This window comes from Rhamphochromis sp. 'chilingali' (assembly GCF_963969265.1).
Source record: "Rhamphochromis sp. 'chilingali' genome assembly, chromosome: 9".
Classification (NCBI taxonomy): domain Eukaryota; kingdom Metazoa; phylum Chordata; class Actinopteri; order Cichliformes; family Cichlidae; genus Rhamphochromis; species Rhamphochromis sp. 'chilingali'.
In genome coordinates, this window is record NC_137936.1 from 4003195 (window position 1) to 4018970 (window position 15776).

The 15776-nt window shown below is 39.7% G+C and overlaps 1 protein-coding gene across 2 annotated transcripts in view; it reads left to right on the forward strand.

Moving 5' to 3' along the window:
- The window catches only part of phf2 (PHD finger protein 2), a 41513-nt gene extending 38085 nt beyond the window's left edge, over nt 1-3428 (forward strand). The window contains exon 22 of one of the 2 annotated variants that reach the window (XM_080892036.1): nt 813-3428. In XM_080892036.1, coding sequence (XP_080748162.1) covers nt 813-901 — 89 coding nt within the window. In that variant the 3' untranslated portion in view covers nt 902-3428. The remainder of the gene's footprint in view (nt 1-812) is intronic. The other variant, XM_080892035.1, reaches the window with a different exon arrangement.
- Nucleotides 3429-15776: the final 12348 nt, after the last annotated feature.

The window sequence follows — 15776 nt, forward strand, 5'->3', positions numbered from 1 at the left end:
ATTCTGACCTCTGCCCTTAACAAGGCATTATTATCAGTATAATTGTAGGGTCTTTACCGGCAAATATAAAGCGTCTGGAAGCGATTGTGGTTGTGATCTGGCGCTATTTAAATGAGATTGAACTGAATTGCATTTTCACCCAGAGAACTGCCACCAACTGGATAGTTTCTCTGTTTTGAGCCATTCTGTGTTAGTGATGGTTGTATGCTTGTGAGGGGAAATCCCAGTAGGTCAGCAGTTTCTCAGACCAGTCCATTCAGAGGCACTTAAATCACCTTTCTTTCCCCTTTCTATTTGGACTGAACTTCAAAAGGTCATGTGGTGACATGTGACTGTGTAATTAGATATTTGTCTTTCGTAGCTGGACCGGACATTCCTAACAAAGTATGCGGTGAGCGTAAGTCTTTCCACTGTCTGTTGGACACAAGCAAAAGTCTGGAACAACATGTTCAGACAGTGTTGATGAAAAATCACTATCTTCCTGTTAAAAGGGAGTTTTTCCTTCCCACTGTCGCCAAAGTGCTTGCTCATAGTGGGTCATATGATTGTTGTATGTATTATTGTAGGGTCTACCTTACAATATAAAGCGCCTTGAGGTGCTGTTGTTGCCCTGTGGGGCTCCTGTTGGGTATGAGTATGTTAAACATGTTTTTGCTATTAGACCAATGAACATGTTCCAGCATAAAGGCCACTAAGCTAGCAAATATTGGTGCGAACATGTCAGGATGTATTACTTTGTTACATTTTTGGAAACAAAATGTTGTAAGCTGGCTCGGCATCTTACCTCTTGTCTTTTCTTGTCTTTCCTGCAGCTAAGCGGCTAAAGAAAGGCATGGCAACAGCCAAACAGAGACTTGGAAAGATTTTAAAGATCCATCGAAATGGAAAGCTCCTTCTGTAGCATGCAGCGGACTGTCGTAGGACTGGGAATTCACGAGCTGGGTCCCATCCCAACCTCACCCCCCCGTTCACCGATTAAAGCCAACGACGTGGAAAAGAGATAAAAGACTGAAACGAGATGGGAGAAGAAGAAAATCATGCATTTTTGAATTTCTAAGAAGAACATCAGTCAAATAGGTTTTTGCCTCTACTTATACTTTATAACTTTCAGATATTAAAAGTGTACAGAACCTACTATAAATATTTTTTAAGAGAACATGTCTCATTTTACTACAGCTGTGAGTTTATCAGGGGTTGCTAAAACATGAAGTAGAATTACATTGCAGTCATTCCAAGATTTGTGAAAGTATCCCTTGCATGTATTCAGTTGCATGTGCGCTTGGGTCAGGTTTTTTTTTTGTTTGTTTGTTGGTTTGTTTGTTTTTGAAGGTTATTTCCTACTAACTGGATGCGGCTTATCATTGCCACGCTCGATTGAACTGGGAAAATTCACCTCCTCCTTTCCCAACGTCCTCGTGTTTGATCAGAATCGATTAGCGCGCGTGCGTCTCTGTCGGCGGGAACCTTTGTTCGTTTGTGCCGAGCCGTGGATCGCAAATGAGGAGCGACTATAAAGCACAAAAAGCGAATCGCGGGCAGCGCCGTCCAGATGTTTGTCAAAGCGAACGCAGTCAGACGGAGGAGGACCGGCCATAGGATTACTGACACTACACGGCGCTGATGATAAGCCTCATCCACGTCACGTCTGCGGTTACATGGGGATACTTTCTCTCTTCTTTTGCTTTCCCAGGCAGCACCGACAACATAGGCGCATCTCTGCATTTTTATAGCTTCACACATCACAGTATATAGAATGTAGCTTGTACATAGCCTTTTAAATTACTACTTTTTGTATCCTTTCCCCTTAAGGCTTCATTCAGCATTTTTACCGGTTTTGCTAATAAGAATAAATGAATAAAAGTATATATATGGATATACACTATAGTCCTAATTTTTATTTGTATTTTTTTTTAATAACAGAGGTTCACTTTTATTATTATTAGTATTATGTTGTCATTAGACGTAAAGGTGTTGCCTGGAAAACAATCGAAGACACGATACATTTTATTGTCATATGGCCTTACATACACAAAGCTAATTGTATTGTGATTCTGTCTGAACGAGAGACGAAGCTTTGAGGGAAAATTACATAAAAGGATTAAAAAAAGCAACACTTAAAGTTTCTATGACCAGCCTCTTGTTCGAGTTCTAGTATCCTGAAGGGTTTTGGAGTTATTTTACTAGCACCTTGTGAAGTGTTTATGTGTCAGTGATGTAATTTATTAATGTTTGTAGCTTTTTTATACTTGTACAATTCTAAAGAGTTTTTGTTTTCTTTTGGTTTTGGATATTTCATCAAGTTGTGAATTTACCCTTTACTTTTTGTTGCTTTCTTTTTTAGGCGTTTGTGTATTTGGGGGGCGCCACGGACATTTGACACACTAGAACCCACGTTGGCAAACTTTTTTATCTACACCCTGTCTCCAACCATTTCCAATGTGACATGATTATCATTACTATTGTTGATATTATGGTTCGAAGCAGCCGCGTCCACACCTCCATCACACCTCGGGTTGTGTTTTTTTCCACGTTATTTTGGTCAGGACATTTTCGACATGGTCTCAGTGCGCTCTGCTTTCGTCTCCGAAACGCTCTGATCAAACACTCTTTTCAGGTTTTTATTTTGTACAATACGTGTGTTGCTTTGTTGTGGTTTATTTTTGTATGTCCGACCTATTAAATGCATCCACTGTGCCAGGACAGTGAATGATACCTGTTGTAGCTGTCTTCCCTTACTGTTCTTCACAGTACTACCAAGTATTTACAATCCTTTTTGACCTGAAATATATTTTTCTGTATTTAGACGATTCTGTTGGAGATCATAGCTCACTTTTCTAAGACATGGAGAAATGGCAAATTCAACTCCGAGGAACAAACATATTGTTGTTGAATGATATGATTGTCCGCCTTGTTTACTTTTGCAATACAGTTACTGTGGAAAACCTACTTTGTAATGTGTTCCTGTCCCACCTGCGTTGTGACAGTTTGTGTGGTGAACACTAAACATGGTTTCTTTTTGCTTTCCTGCTTGACACTGTCCTGCTTAAAAGTCAAATCCAGCACTACGCACATCATCGGGCTCTTGGACTCCTCCCACAGCTCTAGCCGAGTCATTAATTAAAACCAGGCCAAAGTCAACACCATTAAAACTGTATTAACTTAAAAAGCGCTCCAAAGCAGTCCGACTTTTTTCACAGCAGGTGTGGCTGCGGTTAAATGTCCTGTGGGCAAGAAGTGAAGACGCAGAATGTGCTCAGTGAAGAGAGCTACATCAAACCTTTACTGCCTCGCGACGTTTGACGTTGTTCTTAAATCTGCAGTCAGACAGTCAAGAGTGGAGCAACAGCGAGTCTGTGCCACTAGATGGAGTCAAAAAATGTGTCTATGGAGAGGAAGCTTTCAAGTCCAGCACATGGAGAAATACAAGAAATAGGTGCCGATTTTTACCAGCAGAGAGGATGTTAGTAAAAATGGTTGCGTTAATTACTCTTCAGAGTATATATATATATATATATATATATATATGTAATTTTTTAAAAATATGTTTTTGTATTTTCCAAATTATAGAATATATATACAATTTTAAAAAAGGTCTAGATAATTCATAATGATAGGATTATTGATGCAATAATACTATTGTAGAATTAAAGAAATCTGAAAAAATATATATATTTATTTATTTACACTTACGTATTTATTTATACAAACATCATACATCATATATATATATGGTGTATGATGTTTGTTTCTTGAGGATGAGGATTTAAAGGTGAACTTACTGATGTCTGTGCCACATCTGAAAGTAACTGTAGACTTTTATGATTCATTGTTTTGAGATTTGAAGCTAAATGGTTTTTTTTTATTTGTTTGTTTTATTTTCAGTTTTCTGCTTGATTAAAAAAATACTTAGTTACAGTTTGTGTTGTAACTAAAAAAAAATAAAACTGTGGCTTTGCCTTCTGGAAGAAAACCCTGAAGAAAACCATGTCCTACATATGATATTTCCCCCACAGATGTGAACAAACACTAATAGTTAAGTTGTAGTGAAGCCCTGAAACAACAATGATTATTCGTGTGTAGGGCAGTAAAATGACTGGAAATGCTATCAGTTATTCTGTTATTTTCTTTTAATGTAAAATCTTAAAAAGTTGTATTGTTAAACTACAACTTAAAAGTAAGTAGAATTCTTAAACTGAGTAAAGGTCAGTAAAAATACTAGAAAAATATTGGCTGTTAGCTGATGTGATCACTGTGGCCTGGTTTTGTTTTAAGAATAAATTTGCACTGTTAAACAGAAAAGTAACTAAAACAGTCAAGTACATGTAGTGGAGTAAAATTACTGATGGAGAAATGAAGGATTCAAATAAAAACACAGCAGTGATAATTGGCAGATGACAGGATGTGCTTCATCTGAAGGCTTCACCATTCAAGGTAAACATTTTTCATTTCATTTCACATTTGGCTGACAGTGGAGTTTTGTTTTTGCTGCTGTACAGTTTTTACATTTTCTCATTTTTTAACAATGTGTTGAAAACATTCGCTGACAGCACCAGATCCTTTCTTTGGATTCTCACCGTAAACATTCTGCACCAAACTTCATATTAACCAAATTTTTCTCACCGAGAAGGAAAGAAAGCCGATCTCAAAGAGAAGGAGCGACTTAACCATGAATGAAGGCATCATAAGAAAATTAATCAGCACATTTAAAACAAGCGTCTCCAACAAAAATAAGTCAATGGACTCTTCATTTGCGTAATTACACACTGATTGCAGTAATAGGAAAGTTGGGCCCTCGTACGTTGTGTCGCTTCTTTCCTGCCGTTTTAAGCACATCTGGACACAATTGATTTAATCAAAATTAAACCTTCATGGGAATCTGCATTTCCCCACACTGGTGTTTTATTGAATTTGTCCATTAGATTTGTGTGTGTGTGTGTGTGTGTGTGTGTGTGTGTGTGTGTGTGTGTGTGTGTGTGTGTGTGTGTGTGTGTGTGTGTGTGTGTGTGTGAGAGAGAGAGAAGGAGATCTGTGGGTGTAGCGAAGCAAGGCGGCTGTTAAAGGTCGTGACCCCGTTTCCACCCTGGTTAGCATCAAAGTGAGTTGTTATTGTTAGCTAATTGTTAACACAAAAATGCCAAAGTGCTCTGACAAATGAAAGCATCTCATGCACAGTTTGTCCTCTCAGGATCTTTTTCGCACACGGGAGAAGAAGAAAGTGCTGCGCCGCCGAGCATCATCGGCCCGCTGATTACGGGCCACAGCTACACACACGACAGGGCAACAAGTTGACTTTAGCATTAGGTTTTTCAAATGATTGTTTACCTGCAGTGATTATTTGCACAAAACTGAGTGAACCAAGTCAGTATTGAGTTATTATTTAGTAATTGTTAAGGGTAGCTGATACAAAAGAAAACAATTCATTTGTAGGAAATGTAGAATTAGGAAAAACAGATTTTTCAAATGCACCCAGACCATCTTTGTTCATGCTCAAAAATCTTAGTTCCTTTGTTTAATTTCGGCTCCCTTAACACCTCTCCTCACTTGTTTCTTTGCCAAAATCTGTCCCCTCCAGAGGGCAAGTGGGATCACAATTTAAATGTCAGCGTATTAAAAACAATGCCTGCAGAGTGTTACAGTGTAACTGCTCTCATGGCCGTGCCGTGGCGCCTTAGCGATCACAGATGTGCATGTGCTGCCCTGCACTGCTTTGAACACCCCCTCGGTCCTGTACGGAAGTCCCAGTTGGTCAAGACAAATGTGCCAGATGTGTAAATTACGCAGGAATGTCAGGTTAAGTTTTGTTTTTGTTTGGGCGTGCAATGGTGCAGGATCACCCCTCAAACACCACCGCGACCACACTTTTCCTCTTGCCTTTTATTCATCCCTTTCTTCCCAGTTCAGGCCTGTCATTAGCAATAATGTGCAGTCATTCTTCTACCAACACATTGGGAAAGCTTACAGAGCCTGTTTTCGTGATGAGAAGTGGCATACTCAACGCTTGCAATTTTCAGCAATTGTTTGGAGCTGCTCCCTTCTGCGTGGATTAACCGCTCTGTCAGCCAGCAAGAACTCCTCTGCTGGCGGGAAGCTTAGAGGTGCAGAGAGATGTCTGGCTTCTGCTGACACCCAAACGCACAAAGATACACCGTTTTCCTGTGTTTTCTAGGTTGCTTCCTAAAAAACAATCTGTCAAGTTAACCTTGACGGTGAAAGAACTACAACCCCCTGTGGCTGTTAACTCGAAATAAGTCCAAGACTAATATCAGCACATAACAAAGTATCAAAATTAAGCGCCTGTTCTATGTTAAGACATGGATTTTTATTTTTAATGTTATTGCAATTAAATTCACTTGTATTCATAAAGCATCACTTCATAGCAAGACTCACCTCAAGCCTCATGTTAGGGAGACAACCCCATCGAAATCAGCAAGCACTTGGCGGTGACGGTGTGGAGGAAGAACTCCCTTTTAACAGGAAGAGACCCCAACAGAAGCAGGCAGCGATCTACCTGTGGCACAGGGAGGCGAGGACAAAACACACACAAAAGTTAACAGGATGCAGCAGCGATGAACAAAGACGTGAGTAGAGGTGCTCAGTGCCTTATGTTCCCCAGCAGCCATTGTCTATTGCAGCATAGCATCCATACATTTCCAAGTTTACAGTTTGTAGCTGAAAAACAGTAACACATAATAATAGTTTTTCATATGTTAAGACGGCAAATTACAGTTATGTACAGGGGCTGAATGCTTGATTCATTTCCAGTGTGCCAGCTTAAATCTGGGAGTAAAAACCTGAATGCATTTTGTTATTCGTCACATAAACATTTGGTTTAAAAAAGGTTTTAAAGGATTTCTAAAATATTTGTGTTTTCTTGTTTTATATGACAGGTCGTCTAACAATAGCACATATTAGTGAAATTAATGTTTAGTGCTCATTTTGTATCATTTCTTTACAGTTAGACCCTCCCTATGTCCATGCATGTGTCAGGCACTACTGTTATTATTTTTATTATACTTATTTATGTATTTTTTACAAAACCTTTCAGATAATACTTATCTATCTATCTATCTATCTATCTATCTATCTATCTATCTATCTATCTATCTATCTATCTATCTATCTATCTATCTATCTATCTATCTATCTATCTATCTATCTATCTATCTATCTATCTATCTATCTATCTATCTATCTATCCTTAAATCAGATAAGTGGAAGAGAATGGATGGATCAGCCCTTCTTTATATGAGCCAACCCAAAAAGACCTAAAGACCACAGATTTAATCAATGCTTCAGATTATAATCTTTTTCTTATGTCAAATATTGTTACAAGCTTTAATTGAAAAGGATCCTGAAACTGGAAAATAAATAAAACGGTGCCTCTAACATGTCATGGATTCATACAATTCATCCCAGGAGAACTGAAAAAAACTAAAGTTGTCAAACAAAGTGTAACTATGTCAGAGCAGCCTGAGCAGATACACTTCATTACTTACCATCAGCGATTATCACGGTACATGTTTGATTCAGCAGGTGAGGCATGCTGGCATCCTTCTGCTCTAACAACAAGGCTCACACTGTAAAAGTCTTCTCCTGCAGTCGAGCACTGAGAGGAAGCTGAAACTTAAAAACCGTTGTCAAACAAAACACAGCATTGCCTCGGCAGCAGACGAATGTCCGACAGCTCGAGAAGTGCAAGAAAATGCTGCCCAGTTTCAAGACAAACACAGAGGCTCACGTTTATGGCGGCGTGTTTCCTTAACCTTTGGCAGGCCTAAAATCTTGGACCTGGAAAACAACACGTCATCGCTAATTTTTGTTGCCCATCAAGGAAATGACTGTCACAAGTGAAGCAAGAGCCCACCCAAATGAAAGTATCATTAATGTGAGCGTGATCAAGGCCTCCGCAGAAAGGCTGTTTTATTCACTAAGTGGTCACAGCGTCTATCAGCAGCCGTCTCAGTAAGACATGACCGTTTTGGTTCATTTGGGTTTTTTGTCTCAGTCGGTGCCACATTAAAGAATCGTACTCATTAAAATATCACCACACACTCAGTGCTTGAGATATGAGTGAGATGTCATTATATAATGCAGCAGTGGATTATTTCTATGAAAAACAACCAAGCTGAACTGCAGGTGCCACTTTTTTGATACTGAATTTGTGTGATGTTGACAGAAAGGGAAAATATTTTCTTGTCTTTATAAATTATTCAAAGATGGTTTCCCGTCAGCTGTAACAACTGACTTAAGCTCCAGGTGCAACACCAGCTTGCAGTGTGCAACAGTAATGGCCACTGATTAAATAAATAAATAAATATAATGTGCTTGTAGGGCTTGTTCAAACACAGCTGGCTGTGATTTTTATAGATATTAAAATGATTTCAATTAGGTAGAAGCTCCAGCAAATTCTGGTCAGCTCCAGTGAAAAACAGTAAATGATGCCAAATTTGAGCATGTCTGTATTTATTTATTATTAAAGTATCCTACACTTTATTATCTCCAATAATCCAGAATGCCAAAGGAAAAATCCTGATCCTGTTTCTCGCTGAGGGAACCGCGGTGACGCTAATGGTAAACAAAAATATATTACAACTGCATATCTGAGGGGCTGCTTTGTGAAACAGCTACAGCTAACCATAACTAAAGATGAAATTAGATGCTCTACTCTTACTAAGCTGGTTCTGTAATTCTGTTATAACCACAATCATGACTCTGTCTGGGTGGAACTGGAGTCCTCAGGTGGGACCACACAAGCTCAACAAACTCCAGTTCAGTTTAATAAATATTTTTAAAATGCATAAAAATCAGTTATCTCCTTCTGAATTACAAATGGAGTTGGAATTTCTTCCTACATTTTCCTTGCTATTGCCACGTTTTGTAAATCCATATTTTGGTAGCTGCAGCACATTTACATCTTTCCACAGGACCTCGGTTAAACGCCTTTCCTTCTCTAATGAAAAGACCTCCTGCGTCTTTTTCATTCCACATTATTTGTATCCAACTCCAACCTCGGGACGCATGTAGCAGCACATGGTAAATAAATGCAAATTGCTTCAGAGGTTAACACACTTTATGTGTGTGTGTGGGATGTGGACGGGGGCGGGCGAGGTTATACGCTGTCACTGCGCCCTGTAAACAGCGGAGCCAAACAACACATGCGACATGTTTAGCTCTGAAATGTATGAATGCAAACATGTGTTAGCAAAGCTGACCAGTTGTTTTTAGAGGTTTTTTTCTTTGCTGGGAACAGCTCAGTCGAGTAGTACTTCATTATTATCCTTAGAGGTAATGACTTGTAATGCAAACAGACACAATGGTAATATTGTTGTAGTTTTAGTAGCTTTAATATAACAGATGTGTCATTATACAGAAAAAGTTATGGTGGCCCTGAGAGACCAAACGGACTGCAACATGAGAAAACACCAGCAATAAGAAAAACGCTGCAAAAGCACACAAAACACAACGGAAATAGGAAAAAACACAAGGGAAGTGTTTCTGGGGAGACAATAACCCAACGGACCAGTTGCAGGAACCCAAAACATGGTAGGTGTGTTTTATCATGATTCGTATGATACTGATGACAGATTTTTAGGCTAATATTAGGCTAACACACTTACCGCTCATCTTTTCTTTCCTCACAAAACTGACAGATCCTCCACTTCTTTTGTCTCCCAGCACAACTCTTAGAATATTTTGGTTCCTGCACCTGGTCTGTCAGGTTACTTCCCTTGTGCTTTGGAAATCTGTTTCCGTTGTGTTTTGTGTGCTTTTGCAGCGTTTTTCTTGTTGCTTGTGTTTTCTTAAGTTGCAGTTCGTTTGGCCTCTCAGGGCCACCGTAAAAATTACAGTACAGAAATATTTAAAGAAGCTTTGTTGACATTATATTTGTATTTGTGGTGTCTCTATACATGTCTTGGCTGGAGATATTTGGCCCTGGTGTTAAAAAGGAGTTCTTCCTCCCTGCTGTCGCCAAGGGTTTGGGTTTTGCTATTGCAGGATCTTTACCTTAAAATATGAACTGTCTTGAGGCATCTGAGCATGTCTCAGTGCTCTTTTTGTTTATTTTTCTTCTTCAAAAGTTCTGCTATCCAAGTATCACATGGATCTGTAATAAGAAAATTGTAGCTTATTTTACAATTTTAGTAGAAAACTAAGAAAAACCTTAAATAACACCATTACTATAAATTCTAACATAAGCAGTGGCAGCAGTACTAAGAATATTTTTGAGTGACACTGCTATTTCTATTTAAGTGGCTCTGATTTCATTGTGGATGATGTGGATTTAAATTACACTCAGCTGACAGTGGGAGTCTCCTAAGTACAATTACTCTGTTTACACGCAATAGTATGGGAGGGAAATTGCTTTTGAAAGCGCTCTTTAAGGTTATGGTTTTGCTGCTGCGGATAAGCCCAATGTTTACCAAAGTATTTTAAGGGAACTCAAAGCTCCGCCACGCATCAACAAGTGTCTTAAACGTCTGCACAAAGGCCCGGTTTTTAGCCCAAACGAAGCAAATGCTCACCTAATCCTTCCAGACAGGCTCCTGAGAGTGGCCCCCAGATAGCATGTGGCCTCTTTAACAAGGTGCTGAAGTCACTTAAGCACTGAGCAAACAAACAAACAATCCAAATCAGTCACTGCATTTCCTGGACGAGTTTCTCGAAACAACTGCGGCTGCACACTGCGTGTACAGGCGCGCCGCATCTGAAGCCGCCGTTCGGTCATCTGTGTGTAATTATTCGTCATTCTAGATGGGCATTTCAGTGGGGCGCTGGTGAAGCAGCTTTATCCTACTTTGAAACAAGTGGGGTTTATTTTCGAGCCTCTGCTTTTTCTCCACAGTCAGATTGCCCGGAGAGATTGGCTTTCTCCCGGCTGTGTAACAGATACCATCTAAACCATTAGGGCTCATTCATTGCCATGTGCCACTCTGCAGCTCAGGTTCCTGCGACCCCGAGGTCAAGCGACTGAGAGCTCCCTGACCTCCAGCACTTCCTCTGAATATTAACAGGGTAGTTATGTAGTCAGAAGTCCTGATATAGAACATTGGTTCATTTAGATAATAGCCAATCAGGCCGAGCAGTGAGGAGTGCAGCGATCTCCTCAGGATGGCTGGGCCTTTATGTGGCTTACAGAGGGCATAATGACAGCAAACAGAGGAAGCATAGGCCTCTCTGGCTGAAATTATGTGGTCACATGCCTGCTGGCTGTAATGCTTTCCTTTAGCCTGGCTAAATGGGGGACAAATCCAGCCAGGCTTTATTATGAAGATGAATGCTGTGCAGTTATCTTGCAGGCACTGGTTTAAGAGAAGAGAGGAGGCCACCATGGTTTAAGAGGCATTCAGCGTGCAACCTCGCCACGTGATGCTAGGCCAACGAGAGAAAATACATTCAAATGATTTTTAAAGGTTTGTATGAACCTGCTGACTTTGACATGGAAACGACTGAACGAGTCGTTTTTTTTCTTTTTCCAGTCGAGTGTATTTAATGAGACCTGTTTTTATAATAACAACATTGATATTTAAATTGAACGTTAACGTGACATTTAAGCTGAGAATTTGACCAAATGTTTTTCACTGGTCAATAATTATATTAAGTTTTTATCTGTTTTATTTGATTTAAAAAAATCAAAGTTTAAAAAAATATTTTTATGTATTTTTCAACATGATTTCATATTTTACTACATAATAAATTTTTTTTTACACTTTCTGTCTTATAATTTTAATTTTTTGCCTCAAATAAATTTTTTTTTTTTGTACCTTACATAGTTTACATAATATGAATCATCAAATCGTTCTACTTTTTCACGTGACAATTTTTAAAGACTGTTTTTTTATTTCATAACTTTGAGTTTTGGTGTCAAAACATTTCTATTTTTTCAATTTTGCCACCGTTTTTTCATTTTATATCTCCTCCCATATTTAGAGATTTTGTTTTTTATTTTTCCTTCGTTAGGCGTTTCCATAGTTGAGTGTGAGCCCTGAGGCTCTGTGTTGCATTAGGATCACTTGTAACAACTTAGAACTCGTTGTTGTGGAAATCTGTCAAAGCGAGTGGCATCTTTGTAATCCATCTAAAGTGCAATCAGTGAAGCATCCCTTAAACATATTTGATTGTATCTGAAGGAGTCTTGGCTTCATCTTCCCATCTTGACTCCCACAGAATCAGTGACCCTGTTTGACTGCAGAGCAGTTGCTGTTCATCCACAGCCACACTATCAGGCCTTTAATCAGAACAACATTACTGCGTGTTTGTGGAGCTGAAATGGAGCGTGGCAGCCGCTGGAGGCTCTCTCGGGATGGACAGCAGCCACATTGTCACTCCTTTGTGCTTAATTGTCCGTGTGCTGGAGAAGCAGAGATGAGGCTTAGATGCAGCTGTTGTCACTGGTGGACAAATTCTTGGATAGAAGTGTCAGAGAATAGACGGAGAGTAAAGAGCCTTCGAAGAAAAAGCCTCTAAAAGGTCATTTAGTCACAATGTAATCTTGTTTCACTCATTTTTAAATAAAATAAATCATAAAAAACATGTTTTTTTAAATTATCTTTTAGGAAATGTTGGACAAATAATTGAATTGGGTCAGAATAAACATTGCATTTATTTTACACAAGAACAACACAATGTTTTTCTCTTTGTTGGCTGCTTTGTGTGTGTGTGTCCATCCCTAACGTGTGCCTTTCATAGAAATGTAACTACACAGCCACAGGGGTGTAAATACTGGCACAGCTACTTATGTAGCCACAGATTCAACGAATAAGTCAAAATTAACCTTAAATGGAAGTTATTCTTTTGGCTCACTTTTGCACCATGTTTAACGCTCGAGCTCGACCGTGTTCATTAGCTGGTTACCAGCCTCGCTCTGTCTGCTGTTTAGCACAGGTCACGCTGAGGTTTCCCACCAAAAACCAGTTTTATGTGGGTGGAAGCAAGATTGATGACATGGGCAATAAAAGCAACAAAAGCAAATCAAGAAAGTACATGACATTAAAACACTTGACTGAGCAAAGGGGAAGTGCAGAATTGGGCAATATTTGAATGTGGATTCATTTTAATTTATTTTTACTTTATGTTCATGTCCACATGATAATGTTTTATTGTCATTTTAAACAGGGGCGGATCTACAGGGGAGCAAGGAGGGGTTTGCCCTCCCTCAGCTGCCCCCCCCCCCCCCCCCCTTTGTTTTCTTAGAAGAGATAGAATGAATATTTTAAAATATTCCACATGCTTACCTGAAGAGCTGTCTGCCACCCTGCCTAGAACTCGTGTCCCTCCTTACCCTCCCCCATGTAAAATGTTCTAAATCCACCACTGATTTTAAAGATGCCCCATGAAACATTTTTATGTTGAAGCAAATTAAATTAGATTTCAAATTTTAACATCTTTCACATTTCCCATTTTAGCACCTAAATTATATACAAAATATTGTTTGTGGCATCTTTAATTTAATAAAATATAAAACTGAACATTTTATTCTTGTCACACAGAAAATAAAAGCTGCCCAAAATAAGTTTAAAACTCAGTATCAGTGTGTAAAACCCCCCCAAAAGCAACTAATGCAGCTCAGGAGTTTTCACAGCTCAGAGAGTCACATGAGCTGCACACGTGGGCTTAAAGTAAAGTGTTGCAATAAATATTGTAAACTGACTGTCCTGATTAAACTCAGAGGTTCGATAAAGATCCAGTACTTAACACTACTCTGTCTGAAAGGTTCCACTAGTTTGCGTTTGTACACCAGCTCCCAAACCTGATCGCATCTGACAGTAAATGGGTTTAGAAAATGACGAGAAGCAAGATAATGAGCTTTCTATGCTTCTGTCAGACACTCCCATAGAAAGCCATAAGGGATGCCATCCCGAGCTCGAACGCATGTCAATTATAGCCGAATTCTCCTCGACCTCAGTGAGTAAATAAACACCCTGAAACCAGCGGATAATCATCACAGCTGCTTTTGTCTTATTGCAGAATTTGGATGACACATGGAATCTGCATGCAGGCGGCCCTGCGCTATATATAGTCGGCAGCAATCAAACAAAATAAATGAACTGTCAAAGCACAAGTATTTACAAGCACGACAGAATTTTAAGCAATTATAAGAAAATTTGTTGCATTTCTGAGTAAGTGGTAGCAGATAGGCCTCTGACAGGGAGGCAGTGGTGTGTGACGCGCTGATTTAGAACAGCAAAGCTGCCCGGCTCAACCCCGGCTACAAAAAAGAGAAAAAACCCAACGCAATCCACATCCCACACCAACCACATCTCAATAGGCAGGAAAGCTAAAGACATCTGCAGGACCATTACACACACACTTAGCCACACATCAAGGAGCGCTCGGCCGCTGTGTCACTCCCGTTAAACCCCCTTAGAACGGCTGTTTGTATCTTAATTATTTCTTCCCCTTTGGGTGATTTCACATCGTCCTCATCCTTCTTTTTTCTCGGCCAATCGCTTTAACGTTGTTTATGGAAAGAAGCAAATTCTGAGTGACCCCAGAAAAGCTGCCCAAACGTAATGGAAAATTGATAAGCATAACATTATCCCATGCTCATTTGAGCTGTCTGAAGAAAATATAGCGTTTCAGTGATTTGAGATGTTCACCACATTACCATATTTGTGCACCATATGACATGATTTATAGACAATCATGTGATAATTTACATCTTGATGGCCTCATTCATGTGGCTTACTGAGGGGGATTTGCAGAGCCCGCCTCACTGATTACAGACTAAGCTGCGCTGCTAAAACAATGTGTGCTGCAGTCAGCGTGAGCAGAGAGAAACTCTTTATAATCAAGATCTATTTTTAGGCAGGTTGAATCTTTCATTTAGAATAACAGTGGCATTTATTCAAAGTCTGTCTTTGTTGGAAATCTTAAACAAGCCAGATAAACAAAAAGCCAGGGTGAGTGGAGCAGAGAAAACATCAAGCAGGCACTTAGATGGATGTGTTACCCATACAGAGTCGCTCTGTTTAGCCAAAGAGTGTAAAGGTGGGGTTTTCCGTGGGCCGCGCGCTAACGACCTCCCGCCCCCACGCCAAGCCCCTTTGGAGCTTCTCAATGGGACAATAAGCAAATGACAGATAAGGAATGATTTGCTAAAAGCAAAACCTCAAAATAAACAAACCATTACAGCATGCCACGGGAGAGCTGGGTTAGCGCTTCTAATTCAGGTGAATTGCAGACAAATTTCCCCCGGCTGGCACACTTACAGCTGTAATAATACAGAGAGGGCTGCAGAGCAGGCTGGACCACAGAGCAGCCTGCACAGTGTCCGCACATGGCCCAAGCCTCACGGCAACACCTCGTATGGCAGACCTAAGACTATGGAGGAAAAATAGTGCGTATATTGTCCTAGACGCCATACAACTGGACACCAAGAAAACAACTGAATGACTGAGGTCATCTCCTCAGTCAAAACTGGTCACGTGTGTAACTCTTCGTCAATCACAAAGACGTTAAAGTTGTGTACACGTACAACAGATGTGTGTCCGACCATCTCAATGCAAGTTATGTTGGTCATATTATTCCAGTAAAGAAGGCAAATGTATCTGAACCTGAATTTGTAAGTTGGCTCACTTACAATGAAATTAACAGTCATTTTTTATGGTAATTTCATTTCAATGGAGAGAGATACAATATGTAAGTTACGAATTGATTTGCATGTCATTGAGCGAAATAAGTATTTGGTGACCGAACCAGAATTCTGCCCCCCACAGACTGGATGTGGCACGCAGATTACAATCAATCAAGGTAAAAAGCGCACATGTCCACAAAAT